Source organism: Nannospalax galili, unplaced genomic scaffold (assembly GCF_000622305.1).
Source record: "Nannospalax galili isolate Female #2095 unplaced genomic scaffold, S.galili_v1.0 scaffold310, whole genome shotgun sequence".
Taxonomy (NCBI): domain Eukaryota; kingdom Metazoa; phylum Chordata; class Mammalia; order Rodentia; family Spalacidae; genus Nannospalax; species Nannospalax galili.
The window spans coordinates 1350095-1368279 of record NW_008328488.1 but is presented as its reverse complement, the minus strand read 5'-3'; the positions used below and the strand labels follow the sequence as shown (position 1 = coordinate 1368279).

The following is an 18185-nucleotide window of genomic DNA, read 5'->3' as shown; positions in this document are numbered from 1 at the left end:
GTGAGTAACGCTGTATTGTATATAAAGTTCAAGAAAGTAAAAGATAAAGGCAGGCAGTTACCCAGTTACCAGTTATCCATCCAGGTTTTCACTCTGTAATGGTGATAGTGGAGTGGCATTAGCTCTTTTCCAGCAGGCGGCCCCGGCTGAACATCGCTGTCTGCCAGACATGGCCCAGGGGTTCTGCTGTGTTTGCAAATGTCTGGTCTTTGTGTGGGGACAGCCCTAGGCATCATGTTAGACTTCTCCAAGGCCCCCATTCTCCACATTCAATATGAATGAGGTTTTTCTCTTTCCCCAGTTCAATTCCTTTGGTGAACACCCTGGCTTCGGACCTGAAGCAGAACTTGGAGGGTCACACACATGACCTGCCCATGAGCCATGGCATGGGCAAGTGCAAGTGCTTCTCCCTGTCTCGTGCTGTGAGGCAGTGTGTGGTGGCAGAACTGGGTTGGATTACAGGGTGGGGATGGGCTTCCGGGGCTGACACCTCTGAAGGCACCGTGGACACAGAAGCGTGGGGAGGAAATGTGCGCCCTTGTGTCCCCAGAGCTTGGCTGACTGCCTTTCCCCCACTAGTCTACACTTGTTCTGGAAGACCGCACCAGTTCTAGCTCTCTGAGGGTACTGGTGACAGTTGTGGAAGGGGACGGTGGAAGGAGATGTGCGGTGTCTAAAACAGGCCGTGGGAGCTAAGGAGGATGAAGGGTCTGGCCCCACTCACAGTTCCCACCCTTGTTTCCCCGACTGCCCAGCAGAGATGAGATGGTGCCATGTGGCTCGCCCAGGCGCCTCACCTTACCACCGCCCATCACCTTCTCAGCGGCATAGACTGACTTTCCACACCGAGGGCACTTCTCTGATTCTCCAAACTTTGCAGAGAACTTGGAAGGGTTGCTGCTGGTGGCCGAGCGTGCCGGCTTCGGGGATCTGGTGGAAACAGACAGGTGAATGAAGAATAGACCTCCTTGGCACACAGGATAAAAGGTGCAGTCTTGGGTAACAGACCTTTGCCTCTGTCTCTTCATCTGCAAGATGGGGCCGATCCTGAAGTCTGTCTCAGAGTAGCTGAGAGGACTGAATAAGATGTCTGTCAAAGTGCCTGACCGGCATGGATGGGCTAGTGACTGTTAGCTCTCATGGACTTAAGTCTTTCCTTTCTTGTAAAAAACTTAAACACTCGATGCATGTTCATGTGCCTTACCGTTGCTTTAGATTTTTCTAAACTATCTTGAAACTCACTAATTATCTGGACTGAGCTGTGAAATTCTATGGCAAGATGGGACCTTGACTGTTGATGCTCATAGGTTCTTGACAAGCCACAATCCTACGGTCTGGTGCACTGTTATCATAATTCATGTCTTGTCATGTACCCAAAGGTCAGCTAACCCCTTGAGAGCAGTATCTGAAATAGAGGCAAAGGCCCGGCCCTTTGCACCGTCCGACCCTTAGGTGTCCCCTGTATTTTGTACTCCTGAGCATCACCACAAAGACGGAGGACCAGACTGGGAACAGCACCTCACAGCTCCTGGCTGGTAGAGCTGGGCGAAAGCGGGTCGAGAGAGCTCCATAAAGTAATGAGAGGAAGTAATAGAGGTTCTCTCTTTAGCATCTAAGTACAGCCCTCCATTTGTCCAGGCTCTGTGGTCGATCACTCTCTCCTTAAGGGACCAAGTGGTTTCTCTGATGCACACTGCTGTCAGGGGGAGAACTCTGAGGGACTCTATCCATTCAGCGAGGTCTTTCTGACCAGTTACACCACAGAGCTAAGCCTGAACAAATATCACCTGGCCAGATAGCAGCTGCAGACTAGCCATCATCAGACTGTCCTCAGTTCTGGCCAGAGGATCCAGGGGAGGAGATTGAGATGGTGGTGGCCATGTGATATCCCAGTGCCTTAGGATTGGGGGGAGGAGGTGGGAATCAGCACTGTGTGGGCAAGCAGCAGGCACCAAGGAGACTACAGAACCCTCAGGGGTCCTAGACCCCTTCCCCTGTGAGGCAGACATTAGTCATCTTACAAGCTAAGGACGAAATCTTTCAGTGGCAAGCACACAGAGAATGGCCATTGCTTTCCTGCCATATTTATGTGGCTTACACAGAAACTCTCAAAGGCGGGGAAAGAGTCCATGCAGTTTGCAATGCCAAACAATGGAACATCTGTACATTCGGGGTCTTCTCTTGACATGCAAACCAAGAGCCATCATGTAAAAGTAATTGCCCTTCAGAAAGGCATGATTTAAAGAACGTCATGGAGAGATGACACATTGTTAGGACTTGGTCAGACTGAGTATTCCTGTTGTCAGCAAGTCAACAATAAGAGTCCATTCTCCCACTTCCAGAAAGTGTTGCTATGGGAACGGAATGAACTGTTTTCATCATTGGAGGCTCCTAACAGGGGGGGAGGAAGCTTGGTAGTAACTCACTGTTGGAACTGCAGGCCGAGGTGCTCTCCCGTGTCCGTGCTGAGGCAGCCAGCGCCTTGCCCGTACCCGATCCCCTTGGGGCCATACCTGCGCCCATAGCAGACCTTGCAGTAGATCTCTGATTCGTGAGCCGCCACTGTGGTGCTATCCAAAGCCTTCCTGCAGGCCACTGCCAAGGAAAGGAAGGGTCAGGGGGTTAGGGCTGACTCCTCTACCCTCTGCACCCCAGTGCTCTGTTCCGGGGCCCTAGACCAGGAACACAACTGTGATTCCCGACAGAGCATTTGTCCCGAGTCACTCTTGAGAGGGTTCTGAGTTTTCAGATGGTGGAAGGAGACCACAGAGAGGGTACAGGTATGTTCAGCTGGAAAAGGGCAGAGCCAGCACTGCCACCAAGTGTGGAATCTTAGGGCTGCTAGGACCAATGACCCTGACCAACTTAGTGAATTATGCCAGATGACAGCAGGTATTTATGCCCTGGTCCTGTAGGAGTAGTTTCTATATGCGAGGTCTTTGAAGAACACTGTGAAATTGTGTCCCGTTCTGGAATCGGGCAGGGCAGAAGGGGCACACCTGGCTTGTTGTCCCCTTACACTCCTATTGAGTCAGCCACCTGGACACTATATATTGATTACCTCATATAATTTGTCCCCAAATATACGGCAACTAAGTCCAAAGACAAAGTTTATAGGAAGATTTCAAACTTGAAAAAGATTACAAGTGTCTCTCTCTCTCTCTCTCTCTCTCTCTCTCTCTGTGTGTGTGTGTGTGTGTGTGTGTGTGTGTGTGTGTTGTTAAGGATTGGACCTAGGGTTTCAAGCATAATATCCTTGAACTCTGCCACTGAGTTACACCTGCATCTCAAGGGAAGGGGAAACTTTTAAAGATGTAAATTAAAATATGTGATCATTCTCATAATATTTAATAGTATACATTTAAGAATATATTGACTTGAAAATGCTGTGTGTTTCTAATCTCACACCAACTCGGGGATCCCTTTCTTCCTTGACCTTCTCTTCACTTCCTAACCAGCTCAGCCTTACTTGGGTCTGTGTCTGAACCCTTGAGAGGCAGCCCTTGTTCAGGACCTGACCAGGAGACTGCCGCATGGAAACTGTTTCAACAAGCAGAGCCTATGAGCGTAACTCTAAGGCAGCTGTAAAACATAAAGGATTTCTACAACTTAATGCTGAAGTGTGCAGCAGTGGTCGTTAAGACTCCATACTGACACACAGTTCTTACAGCGAGGCCATAACCCCAGAAATAATAAAACGTGTGTTCAATTTATTTGTCTTTTTTATTTTTAAACCAGTTCCTCCAAGTGATTATAAGCATTCTGGCATGGATGAGATTGTTTCAGGTTAATGTGCCTTCCTCAAGTGGCATTTTGTTGGTTTTTAAAAAATAGAGTAATTGAAGATGATAAATGAAGCAAGATGGGCCATAGGCGAGTGGTTGAGCTTGGAAGACAGGAGAATGGGGGGAGTTTATTCAAGTATTTATAGGTTCAATTTTTGTAAAAAAAAAAAAAAAAAATCGAGAGTAGCCAGTAGCATGAGAGACCTTTGTAAGGCTTCCAACAAGGGCAGGTCTTGGAAGAAGACTCTGGGGGACGCCTCATACTGGGACACAGAAGACATACACTGTATCTTGCTGTCAGTGGCCGCCCTCCACCACTGCTCCCATATTTGCTGGTGCTCTAGGTGTCCAGTTCCAGAGTGCAAAACTATTCCACCTTAATGTCCTCAAAACATAGCAGAGGACCTGGGTCTGTAAATACTTGTTGAGCAAGCGAATGTGCATGTCATTAGAGACAAGGGACTTGCCCACTGTTAGCAGTGAATTACAGAGCTATCAGTGACCTCGGATCCCTTGACTCAATCCAGTGCTCATTCCCAGCACCCAAGACACCCTGTACTGTATGAGCCCTGGCCAGTTCTAGCTTCCAAAGAGCTTTTAAAAATAATTCTTAAGGGGACTGGAGAGATGGCCCAGCAGTTAAGAACAACTGTCCATAACGCCAGTCCCAGGGGATCTGACAGCCTCTTCTGACCTCTGCGGGCATTGCACGACATGGATGCACTTACCTACATGCAAGCAATACATGCACACACATATTGTGGAATGTGAGTTGTTAAGCACATCCCATGGTACGTGTGTGGAGATCAGAGGACAGATGATAGGAGTTGGTTCTCTCCTTCCATCATGTGAGTCCCGAGGGTTAAACTCAGGTCAGTCTTGGTGGCAGTCATCTTTACCTACTGAGCCATCTCACTGGCCCCTGAAGCGCTTTGTACACATCAATAGAGAGCTGTGCTGCCCAGTTCCACGTGACTAGCTGTGATGTGCTGATCTGATGTTAGCATAAAATGCACATCCAACTTCAAACAGTGCAAACACAAAAGAATGTAAAATGAATAATTCATATGTGACTAAGCGTTGGAATTATATTTCTGATATATTGTATTAAATAGAATATTTCAAAATTTATTCTTACCTACTTTTTATTGGCATAGTTGTAAAGTGATGAATACTAAAACATTTGAATTTAAATATATGGCTTACATTTATTTCTTTTGGACAGCACTGAAATGGAAGATTAAATCAACTATGGGGTTTTATCTAGAAGGCAGGACAGCACTGTTAAGAAGACAGCTGAGGTAGAGCTGACTCCCTGAAGCCTGTTTCCAGCCAGCAGAGGCTTGGCTGGAGTCTGGTAAAGCTCGTGGACCATATAGAAACGTGTGCTCCTCTCCAGCCCCCCCGTGACCACCCTGCTGAAACCCACACCGCTTGGCTCTCATCCTGTGGATTGGGTCAAAGGGAATGTACTACCAAGTATACAAACCCTTCTGCTGTGGCTCCATTGAGCACAGCATCTTCCTCTGGGAAAGTCAAGGCACCCCATACTTCAGGGGTCTTCCACCTCCCACCAAGGCATCAAAGTCAATAAGCAGGACGAGGGCAGGAAGGCTGGATTATTTCCAGGTAGAGGATGCCTTTTTCTTCCTATAACAAACTATGGAGTGGGAATGTCCATCTTTACCTTACAGAGAGAGACACTGAGAAGCACTATGGTAAAATAACTTACTTAGTTGCACAGTTAGTCCATGACAAAGCCCAGACTCAAACCTTACTCCGATTCGCTTGGTCTTTAATTCCAGCTGTCTTTCTCTGTTTCAGCTCTTTCAAAGAACATTAGCTATTTTTGGACAAAAGCCAAAGGCTTATGAAAGGGACTCTACTGATAAGCTGTAGATAGTTGTAATAGTAATGCGTATGATGGACAGGAGAGATTTGTACTATGACATGAAGAGAATTGCCCCTCAGGAAGTCTGCCAGCCTAATCACCCAAAGCAGCGTCCTCGTTTTCTTCTGTAATGTGTGAATGTGTGACCGGGTGGTGTTACACACCTTTAATCCCAGCACTCAGGAGACAGAGGCAGGCAGGTCTTTGTGAATTCAAGGCCAGCCTGGTCTACATACCAAATTCCAGGCCAGCCAGGGCCACATAGTAAGATCCTATCTCACAAAACAAAAGACAAATGTGTGTCTGTCTGCTGGAAGCAGCTGCAGCTGAGAACGAGTCACTCTGGCAGAGTACAGGTGAGCGTGCATCTCCATGCCCTAACATTAGGAACCACGTAGATAGCTCGCAGCCAGCCACCAGGCTGAGGCATGAGGGCGATGACTGAGCCAGGTGAAGAGGCTGCCAGATGCCCAGCAGAGCCAGTCCTTGAGCCAGATCCTCAGCCTAGAAGCAGAGAAGGCAAGGGCCCATTTCGAAGCCACAGCCAATTTCTCCCAGGAGAGAACTAGGCACTAGGAAACCACAGGATGTGATGCCATGGAGCACTGGAGTGGGAATCTGAAGGTGCAGGACCTCGCCCTCACTCTGCTTGCAGACACACGCCTGCATGCTTAGAATCACAAGATTCTGGGGTAGATCACTCTTAAAGCACCCCTCTATTTTGGCATTTGTAAATTTGTGTCTGGAAGCTGATGGTAGAGATTCCCTTCATGAAATTCTGCTGCCTAGTCCCCAAACAGAGAAACGGTCAGTGTTGCCCACTGCCTGCCATACGTTCTTTCTTAGGAAAGGCCAGTCACAGCTGGTTTCAGTGACAGCTGGCCAGCAGGGGCAACACGGAGGCAGATCTACTCTGGCTCCAGACAACTGCTGGTTTCCTTTTTCTGCCAAGTCACACTTTGCAAATGTCACCCCTGGTCAGGCTTTCCACAGAGAGCAGGAGCCAGCCCATTTGTTTTGACTTTGAGGCGTGGAAAACAGCCTCTGGGTGGGAACATGGTTGGAGGAGGTGCTCAAGCGAGCTCTCCTCCAGCTGCGGCTGTGGGTGGAACCCCAGGCTGTATTCCTTACAGGCTCCTGTGGCTTGCTCCTGCATGTCCATTTGTGCTGTGAGAAGTGCTAAGAAATGTTATCAGGATTGGATGAAAACTGAGACATGCCCCATGATGCCAGCCACTCTGGGGTCCACCCTACTCACTGCAGTGGAAACAGGTCTTGTGGAAACTCCGACCATTGCACTGGATTTCTTCTGCGTGGTACACGGTCTTTTCACAGGCTCCACATTTCGCGCCTCCACCCCAGTTTGGCATTGTGAAAGATTCTCTGGCCAAGGTCAAGCTGAGGGAGTGCAAGCAAATACCGGAGATTAGGTGGCATTAGGGGTGAACAGGTCTCCAGTAGCACAGTGATCTGTGGACAAGGACCAGCCCATTCGTTTGACTGCTGAGTGACTCATTCACTCATTCAGCAAAGGGTTGCCTTCTACAAGCAGCTCAGACATTAAATGGTGTTAAGGCATCCCATTATTGAGTCAACTCACTTTTCTCTTCTGCTAAACTTCAGTAACATCTGTCTGTATGCACACAGGGTTCCTTAAAGGAATAAACAGCTAATTTTCTGTGCATAAAATTATATGCAAAGATTCTTTTTTCCATTTAAGGTTTAAAAATATCTCATTGGAGAGCCGGGCGTGGTGGCACATGCCTTTAATCCCAGCACTAGGGAGGCAGAAGCAGGCAGATCTCTGTGAGTTCAAGGCCAGCCTGGTCTACATAGTGAGTTCCAGAACAGCTGGGGCTACAGGGAGACCCTGTCTCAAAAAGACCAAAAAAAAAAAAATCTCATTGGTGGGAGCTGAGATGGCTCAGTGCTTAAGAGCATTGGCTGCTCTTGTAGAGGACCGAGATTTGGTTCCCAGCACCCACATGGTGGCATCCTTAACTCCAGTTCCAGGGAATCTGATGCCCTTATCTGGCCTTCACAGGCATTGCACGACATGGGTGCACTTATATACACATTGGCAAAGCATTCATACACACAAACTTAAATAAAAATATTTAAAATATCTTGTCAGAAATGGGGAGTCACTTCTGAACATATTATCTTACCTAGTTCCCCAGATCACCCTGGATCTTAGTACAGTACAAGTTCTGGTTTGCTATGCCTGGGAGTAGGCAGTGTTGTTGGTAATAGTGGTCTACCCATTAGGCAAAGTCTGCACTTACCAATCTAGCAAAAATATATAAAACTTGTTCAGAGTTGTTTCTCGTGCATCTCTTTTGAAGCATGTCACTGCCCAGGCAGTAGAATCTGGCACTGTAGTGGGTCAGCAGTCTGGGAAGGCACCCTGTGCTCTCGGTTGCCCTCAACTTGCTGTGTGTGTGGCTTAGAGGAAGGCCACAGCTTCTCTCTATCTCGTCCTCCCCATACGACGAGGGCAATGAGGACAGCCATGCTCTTCTCTGCTGTGCAGCAGTGTCGTTTAGGGGGCCAGATGACAGGCACTGCATGGGAAGGGACTTCAGGCTCACAGGGCTCAGCAGGAGATGGTACTGAGCTGTCCCCCTGAGCCTTTGAAACATCCTGCCTACAGCCCAGCTCTCTACTCACTGGATGTTCGCTAGAGGGTGATGTTTAAGAGATGTTGACAAAAAGGATGTTAAGCCATAATTTTCATGCATCTTTAAGTTGAATTCAGATTTTCAGCTTCCCAAGTGCAAAGCAGAATTAAGCCACTGATACTCAACGAACTTCTGAAACTCTGCCATCAGCCAAGGGGGTTGGATTTTCCTTGGGATCCTTCGGCTTCTAAGAACCCCAATGTGTCATCTTGTCATGGGCACTAAGCACTATCAAGCCACTCAAAGAGACCGCTCTGACCTTCTTTCCCTTCTGGGAAGCCAGTCACCTTCTTATAATAGTTGCTGATTAACACTGAGCCCTCCTGGGTCAACTCTCCAGGTTGCGTCTCAGCCTCACAGCAAAGACAGTTTTTGCTAAGAAACAAAATAAACAGCAAACAGTTCCCTGAATATGACACCAAGACTGACAGGAATGTCCTCATCCAAACGTGCAAGCCGTCCCCTGTGTTCTCAGCCCCTATGCCAGAGGGAGGCCAGAACTCAGCACTCTCTGGCAGTCTGCTGAGATCACAGCCACTACAACAGATGGAGGTCAGAACCCACCCTCTCAGGCTGTCTGCCGGGCCTTTCCCTTTTGGGAACATCCCGTACCTCCTCTGGTAGAAGCAAGCTTCTCTAATAAAAGTTTAGAAAATTAATTCAGAGAAAGAAGGTTCATTTCTGCAGTTCAGTTTACTTAGTCTAGTTAAGCGAGGTGAAAGCTGGATGAAGTCTGTATTTGCTCGTTCATCCACTTACCCACTGTGCATTTAGTACCTGCCTGTCTTGTGCACTGCACTAGGCCCTCGGTAGATCAAGGAGGGAACATAGAAAAATGAGCAAGTTGTGTCCCCTTGGCACTGAGAAGCCCACGTTCTAGTGAGGACAGACAGGAACGAGGACTCCGGACGGGGGAAGAGTTGTGCCAACTGCCACAGAAACTCCAGTGGGAAAAGGCATGAAGTCAGAGAAGAGATCACATTCAGACAGTTCTAAAGGACAAGCAGGAGTCCGGGCAGGTCCAGAGAAAAGGGAAGGACATTTCAGGCAGAGAAAAAATAAACACAAATACATAGTAACTTCATATGTCCTCCAAGAGTCTAAATAGCCTTTGGACTCCATTCAAACCACAGATCTCGGATTGGAATAGATTTTGAAGACTGTCTGACCTCTCATTTTCAATCACAATAGAAATAAACCTCTTGGAGTATCTTCTTGGCTAACTCTCTTTTCCCAGATCCATCTCATACCCTCATGAAAGATAATGCATTCTCTACAAAAGAGTGGAATCGCGTAATTTTGTTCATTTTGATCCCCACTTTCAACATAGTATGAGATACAGGAGAAGTGTAATATATTTCATTCGAGAATATGACAGTGACACTTGTGAAATTAATGACGTGGAAATTTTCAAGGAAAACAACCCCCGGTCAAATTTCTCATTTCATGTCGTCCGATTTCCTCGGCATGCCCCTAACTTAATGGGAGACCACTGTGCTCCCTGGGAGAATTTTTTTTTCTCACACATTTGCCTAGACATTCTTTTCAAAATGAGGATGAGATTACAGATAATACTTCCCTCACCAGCTAATGCATCTCAGTGCAGCTTGTTTTTAAGTGATGATAACTATCTGTCTTACACACACCAGGACTCAAAACCTGAAATAAAAATCTGTAAGTGTTCAATTAACAGATGCAAGATCTATTCTAAAGAAGGAAGAGTAGCAGTAAAGGCTACACACAAAAATGTCCTTGCTCTCCTCTTCTGTGCTTACAGACCAAGGGGCAGAGGGCGTCGTAAAGTGTCTCTAATCTAAAGACATAGGTTCTAATTCTGATCTGTGACCTTGAACTTGAGGGGAAAATGTTAATAAATAATCTTGTGCACTGGACCATCATGAAAGTCATGGAAAATTATGGACTTTAAAGCAATAGCGAGAAACTATTCAAAAGAAAATGCTATTTCTTATTACGGGTTAATCAGACACCACCAGTGTGCTAATTAAGTCTATGATTTCCAAATACATTTGCGTCCTGGCTTACAAATGGTGTTTTTGGCCTCCACATTGCTTTGGAATAGCTGTGTCTCAACACTCAGAGTCAGGCTCAGCATGAACGTTTACCTTGGCACAGCACCAAGAGATGGGCCACTGTTTATCAGTGCTGCCTGGAACTGGCAGGGGTCAGTGAAGGTGGGACACTGAATATAGGCTTGCCTGTCACTCAGGGCTGTTTATCACCGGCGTCACAGTCTTCCATCACACCACCTGGCGCTACATTCTGGACCAGGCCCTGAGATGGCTGTTGTCAGAGACAAGTCAGGGTCAAAAAGGGAGACAATCAGGAATTTATGAGGATGAGGCAGAAGTCAGGGCCCCACTAGGCCTGCTGGGAACAGGTCGGACCCAGTCTTGGATACCCTGATCCCAGTGAGAGATGGTCTTGGATAGGCTTCTTAACCAATGATGCTGTGGAAGTGAATTACCAGTACGTGGGAATGTGGTACAGTGACTTGATGGGATCAGGTAAGAACCGGTGTTCCAATTCCTTCTAACTCCTCAAAGCTGTGTGATCCAAAAAAAAACCACTCAGCGTCTCTGAACTCCAGCATCCTCTCCAAAATTAGGACACCAGCCCCTTCTGTCACTGTATAGCTCAGAGAATTATTTCAGTTCAAGGACTGTCAAAACTACTTTGTAAATTACACAGCTCAAGGTTAAAGAATGTAAGCACTAATTCTGTTACCACTCTAAATTGCCATGATCTGCCTGAGTTCTCTAAAATAAAGCCAAACTTATATTGGAGACCGTCTTCCTATCCTTCCCCCATACCCCTCCCCCAACAGCTGGAAACTGAAAGATAATGCCTTAGAGCATGGTGAGTGGGGAACACAAAATAACACTCAGTGATTCTGTTTCTTCTTAGGGGCCCATTAAGAATTCTGTGAGGGAGCCTTGGGCCAAGACTCAGAATGGAAACCCCCAGAAGCTCGGCTATTATGTTTTCATCTCACTGCTGGCTCACCAGGTTAATCCTAAACTGTCTATACTGGCTGAGGCAGAATTCTTGTAAGATCCCCATCTAGATTCTTAATTATAATCAGTACTAACCCAGACATGTTACCAGTGAAGACAAGGGGTCTGGGGCACAGCCCTTGGACCAGGCACTGCAGCATCTTATGACCAACAGCCTTTCCAGGTAGATGCTATTGAAAGGAATTTCCAGATAAGGAAGTGTATGCTTAGGGAAATTACATCCCTCACCCTAGATCACATGGCTCGATCATGTCATGGTTAGACTAGAACTCGGATCTCCGACTCCAAAGCTGTGTTACTATTAGCCACTATTTATGGCCTACTTTCATCACCATATTGTATGTATTATCTTCCAGAAGCCCTGCACAGCAAAAGGCTTTATCCCAGTTTGCAGATGAGAAAACTGGACAGAGAGTTTAGGTAGGTTGATCAAGATCACACAGCAAATAAATGGGAGAGCTGTAATTCAAAGTCTAGTCAACCTGTTCCATGTGTGAGCTCTGCCACAACATATTGTCCAGGGAACAGGCATGAGCAGGCATTTCCAACAACCAACCATCCCAGGCAGTGGGAATTGAGATCTTACAGAGCGATCATCTCTTCATGGGGTCAGAGGAGTCCCAGGGAATTCAATTTACTGATATAAGGGACTTCCTGGGCGTCTAACTCCTGTGAGGATAGATATCTGAGTGGCTGCAATATGGTGAAGCCCCTTTGAGGGTCCTTCAAGCCCTGAGACTGACTTAAGGACTTGAACAGCAAATGTTGCTTAGTGGCCACCCCCCCAAGCACTCTCTTCTCTCAATCCATGATAGATTCTTGAGCACGGCCCCCACTCCTTATTCTAGAAGACAAAAAGACAATGGCTATTATATTCCGTAAATTCTTGGCACACACAGGGATCCAGTGATTTTTTGTTACTTTCATTATTACGATGATTGATGATGGTTTTATTTGCTCTCCAGTTTTCAAAATCTATTTTTGCAAAACAAGCAAAGCTCTGTTTTCCAGCTTTCAGAGTTTGCCCCCCAGATGTAGCAGTGCAGGAGGAGAGGCAGCTCCCAGCTCAGGCTGTCTGTACCATTGATTGCGAATCAGACAGAGCCACAAGCTTGGCCTCAGGCCCAACCTGCCTCTCTGCAGCTCTCTTGCAAGCCACTGGGGCTTTGAAGGAAAGCAGTGTGCCCACAGGGTCCCTGTGGCCTAGTACTTGCTCCTGGACAGAACAGTCAAGGGCAGTGGCTTCCTTCTAAGCTTATGGCAGTATGAAGTCTCTTCACGACTGACTCTTGCAAAAGCCTGGAAGCAGTCTGTGCTTAGAAATAATCAGGAGGGCTGGCTTCCAGGCATGACAGACATTCCGTGAGAAGAAGACTGTAGGACATGCTCCAAATGATCTACAGCATGGCTAACTTCTGCTCTTGAAGCTCACTCTTGGTTCTGTTTGACCTTTGTGCTTTTAAGACCACACCGTGCCCTAGCAGAGACCCTGGCTCTGCCGCCACGTGGCCCTAGGAGATTGCTATGCTCTCTTGAACTTGGGTATTTTCCTCTGAAGAATGATGTTTCCAGGACTTCCTGTGACACTTAAACAAGTTCACACTCATTTCAAGACCACAGGTAAGCAACCGCTGAATCATGATCAACAGCGCTGGGCTAGAGGAAGTCCTCTGAGTGGCTCCATACTTCATGGCCCCTGGACAATCCCTGCCTCCCTTACTGACTGCTTCCCTGAGAGGAACGCTTGCAGTTTTTCACACAGGTAGGCTTCACGTTTCTCTTTGGCCATGAAGCCCAACCCTACGTACAGTATTCCCAGACATCTGAGGAGCATGCTTGTGATTGGAAGGCTGCCTGCCTGGACCTGTATTTCCTAATGTACTCTCCTGGGCCTGTATCCTCTTGTCAAACACATCAATCATCTTTTCATTCGTGATCAGCTTGTTAGCCACTCTGACGTCTGGACTTTTATCATCACCTCGTACTGCAGAGGCGTCTTACCTAACCCAGAGAGGATCCCATGCCTTTATGAAAGACCTCACTTATTCAAATGCTTTTATTAAGCTTCCCAAAGTACTTTCCAATACTTTATCTCATACAATTCTCACAAATCCCTTTGGGGCAAGTGGTTGTACTTTGATTTTATTGTTCCAAAAATGAAAACTGAGAAGCTAGGGGCTCTTCAGAGCTAGAATTTGAACAGACTCTGCTTTCTTCTCTTGCTTCCCAAGCCATGAATTTGTATCTACCAACACTCCATCTCCACTTCCTGGGAAAGGCTGTCGGTGTTGAGTGTTGCTGCTTGCTCCCTCACACTGCCCCGTGCTGCCTCTCAGCCCTGTTCAGTGGGCTCTCCTGCCTCTGATGGATGGCTCGTATGTCCAGACTACAGAGCACCTGTCTGCCCATTTGTAAGCAAGCACCGATCCGTGCCTTAGCCTCACCTCCTGTCCAACGGTAGAGTTACCACCACTGGCCACAAGTGAGCAAATTGTTCAGAAATGAACCAAAGTCAGCTCAGGAAAACCCACATTTTCTGGGTCATAAAGCAATTTTACACACATTGTGATAAATTGGTTGAATAATGGAATATTTTATAGTCAAGAGAGTCTGCCAATTTCATGGAGATGGCCGTGGCACTGTTTCATAGCGGATACCCTCTGTCTATGTTTTGTGGAGAACGGCACAGCATGTTTATTTCACAACATTTCATTTTTCTTGACACTCTGTCCCAAAAGTGAATCAAGGGCACAGGCATCAGCGTTTCCCTACCTTTTGGCGCTTGCCCACTTTAGCCTGCGCTGCCTTGTTTGGCCCAGCCCCGGCACAGGAGACGGTCCATACTGTTTATTAACTGACTGCTCTGTGCGTCAATTAGACGGGCCTCCCCGGTGTTCACCCAGCTCCTCCATCAAGGAGTCCCTCCCAAACTCAGGCCCGGAGCAGAAATTAGAAGTGGCAGGTTTATTTCCACCCAGGCCACTGCTTAGAAGTGCTTCTCACCCTCAGTCAGCCTGGTCATTCGCTGGATGTTAGAAAGAAATCCTTGACTGAGACCTAGAGCAAACGGAGCCACCCCCCGCAGCCACCGGGAATTAATCCTCCCACTAAATAAGAGTTTTTAATGGATTTTCAACATCGCAGTGTCTTTTTTTTTTCAGGACCAGTTTTGATTAATTTTGAATGCTTAAAAGTAGGCCTGGTGCTGAACATCTTCGGTGTGTAACATCTATTTAAACCAACAAACCTGAAATCTCAGCAATCCATCCACGTCTTTTGACTAGCACAGCTCCTTACAATTTAAGCCTGGGAAAGACTGTCTTCTGATGTCGGATCTCTGACCACCTGCTTTAGAGTTTAGAAAAACTTCAGCATATTTGCATCAAACCCTTGAGGGAGAGGGTACAAAACCCCTAGGGCAGGGACTTCCTAAAAGTCCTGCAGCCGCTGCTTTGGTGATCGTTCTGAGATTACGGCTAGGTAGATCGGCCATTGGTTCAATGAAATGTTTCCCTCTGCTTTCTGGCCTTCCAACTCAGACAGGAACCATTTCACTATGATTGCAGCTTTAGACCCAGATTGATTCCATACTCGTATCTCTGCCTACAAGTTTCCCTTGAAATCCTCAACTTTTAGTTAGATTTTTTTTGTGATATGAGGAGATAAAACCGAGGTCTTTGAACATGCTAAGCAAGGGCTCTACAACTGACTGAGCCCCACCTCTAGGCCCAGAACCCCCAAATATTAACCATGCTTTAAGGAATTTTAAAACAGCTGCTAGATTCATATGATGACCAAGCATATGACACCACCCTTCCTACATGTAACCAAAGTGGGTGCTGTACTTGGGTATAAAATACAACTCCACTCTACAGTCCTGTATAGTCCCAAGCTGCCACCCAGCCAGCCACCCCCAACCTAAGTGTGTTCTTTGCCCCACTCACCTGCCTGTGTGGTCTCTGTTGGCTCAAGTGAGTAAGGGGAACTCTGGTCCTCTTTAAATATGTGGAGGCTGTCACCAGCCTTGGCTTGGTGAGGGAAGGGCAGGAGGGAGGCCGAGGGGAGGGGGTGACTAAGACATGAGTAACACAACTGCTATCAGAGGCCAAAAATAGCCCGTGACCAAAGCCCGTAGTTGTGTTCCCCCCAACGCCAGCTGGGAGCTCTTGGAGAACAATATCAGTCAGGTTCTATTTTAATTACCATTTTCCTGTGTCACTAAGGGGTCCGTCTGTGAAGTGTACAATTTCTGATCAAGAGTTTGGACTTGGAAGGTGAGCAGGGGGTTTTATTTTTAAAATCATTTCTGATCCCCCGCCTGCCCCCGCCCCCGCCCTCCGCCTGTCCTGGAAACCAGCACAGGGTACCACCTGAAAATGAATCATGAGGCATGCCTGGGAGCCTTCTGGAATTCCAAATCTCAGGTCACTACACTGGTGAGGAGAACTCAAAAGCTAAAAATAAGAGTGATGGGGGCCTGGAGCGACACTTAGCTGATCTCTCCAAGGAAGCTTATGGAGGAGGAGGGCTTGGTATCAGCTGTCAGTCAGAAAGCCTGCTTCTCTGATGAAGCAATGTTTTCTCTTACGTTTTGATTTATTTTGCTCATCATTTTTTTCTTCCCAAGAATTTGACCCAGCTTGAACCAAGAACAGTAGTATATCCACTTCTGTGCCCAGCACAGGAGAGCTGGGCACAGAACTGCTGCATGTTCAAGGCCAGCCTGGCCTACAGAGTGAGTGCCAGGCTAGCCATGACTTTATAGTAAGACCTCATCTCAAAAAAGTGAACCCAGTAGTACATTTCTTAATCACCATAACATCATCTTTAGGGTGAGTCTTGTGAACTCTCCATAGGCCCTGTTTTCTTTGGCAGTATAAAATTTCCTGGAATGCATACAATTCAGCCTTAATCAAGCACTACAGATTCGTACTACTCATAGAATTTAATAGTGGAGAAGAAGTCCGGAGATTTAAACACAACTCATCATGTTAAGGATGGGGAAACTGAGGCACTAACCCAGCCAATGACAGGTTCTAGCTGGGAATCCACATCATTAGTTCCTCAGGCCAAAATACTTTTCATTTATGTTGACCTGGATATTGAATGTAATTCTAGTTAAACCCCAAGCAGGAGCTTTACACAAGCGGCTCTTCCAATCAATTGTGTTAGCTCTTTAGTTACATGCCCATGAAGCCATTGATTGATTGACAGAATATTTCGTGGCCTAGGCTGAGGCTTGTGGTAATTTCACAAAGACGGACATGGCTTTGCTTTATATGAAATATACTTGGTCTTTGTTTTTTATGGGAAACAACACAGCTTATTCATCTTAGAAATGAGGCAATTGATGCCCTGGAAGGTTAAGGGATCTTCAGAATTCTTGTAGGATGGTAGTGCTTTTAAAATTGTGCCAGGTCGGTGAGGGGTGTCCAATTGATAAATATGCTTGCCTGGCATGCTTGACGCCCTAGGTTCCATCCCAAGTTTGCATAAACCAGCAGTATTGGTGCATGCCTGTGATCCTAGCACTTGGGAGGTGGAGGCGGGGGGATCGGATGTTCAAGATGGAGAGAATGAGTGTGGAGTTCTCAACTCTAAATGTGGCATCTTACTATATTCTTTTCCCCCAAGGCTCAAGGATCATCCCAGAAGAGGAGGCAGAAAGATTGTAAGAACCAGAGGGAGTGGATGTCTCTAGTCAAACAGTGTGTGCTGCACTTGGCAATACACTGCACACATAAACTCAGGGTCACTGGGACTGCATGCACAAGACTTGTACAAGATCAAGCCAGCCAAAATCTCAGCATGGAAAGGTAACTGAGCAAGCCAGTAAGTAGCATACTTCATGGTCTCTGCTTCAAGCTCTTGCCTTGAGTTCCTGCTTTGGAGTCCCCTGATGATGGACTGTAATGTCTAAGAAGAAATAAACTCTTTCCTCCCCAACTTGTTTATGGTCAGAGTTTCTCATCACAGTAACAGAAAGCAAACTTGAACACAGCTTATTCTTGCTTTATGAATAACATAGAGCCTTGAATCGCTACAAAGACAGTAATGACATTAGTTCAGAGGACATCTTCTGTTTGTGCTATTAATTTTATTTGCTTGGTTATTATTGATTGTAGTGTTCTTCATGATGCTTGTTTGTATTTTATTTGAGAGTCGCTGTTCACCTCTTGGGAGATATGGTTTCACGTCGAAGGAATCTCTCCGCTGTAATTGTGGGGCTGGGACGGAGAGTGCTGGACGGTGGTGGCTCATGTGAGGCTCGGTGTGGGAATTCCCAGTCCCTCTTGAGGCCACTGGCTCTCAGAAATCCTTCCATGCTTCCTGGCACCTTAACTTGGAGTCACACTGGAAAGCGCAGGATGCCGCTGGCCCCAAACCCGTTTCCTTTCTTGTCTTGCTGGTGTTTGACTAGAGCCACCCTCCCTCCATGCTTCCACCAGTTCTGCGTTTGGAGCTCGGCCTCGGCTGCTTGTGCTCAGCCCTTCTTCCCCTGGCAATCCACCGCTTTCTACTTTCTGTAATTCTTTAAGCTTTCTCACCTGCCGATGGGCACTCTTTCCTGTTCAGCAGTATTTCTGATTTATTTCTTAGTAAACCTCTTCTGGAGTCCCACAGGTCACTGGCAATCTTTTGATTCTGCTACTCGATCAAGTAACAAGAGCCACATTTGCAGGTGCCTATGGCCAGGTGTCCAGTGCCTACGCAGTGGGTGGCCCAGACGTTAAAAAGCTCATCACTATAGAAAGTTCTGTTGGATAGAACTTTCCCAGGGCTTCTTTGTATG

General features: G+C 46.9%; 1 protein-coding gene across 1 annotated transcript in view; it reads right to left on the bottom strand.

The window, feature by feature from the left end:
* Csrp3 (cysteine and glycine rich protein 3) overlaps positions 1-15349 on the bottom strand; it is a 16952-nt gene extending 1603 nt beyond the window's left edge. Inside the window, exons 1-4 of the mRNA XM_017796570.1 lie at positions 15337-15349; positions 6935-7074; positions 2427-2595; positions 798-930 (exon numbers count right to left, since the gene is read on the bottom strand). Coding sequence (XP_017652059.1) covers positions 798-930; positions 2427-2595; positions 6935-7046 — 414 coding nt within the window. The 5' untranslated portion in view covers positions 7047-7074; positions 15337-15349. The remainder of the gene's footprint in view (positions 1-797; positions 931-2426; positions 2596-6934; positions 7075-15336) is intronic.
* Between the last annotated feature and the right edge of the window lie 2836 nt (positions 15350-18185).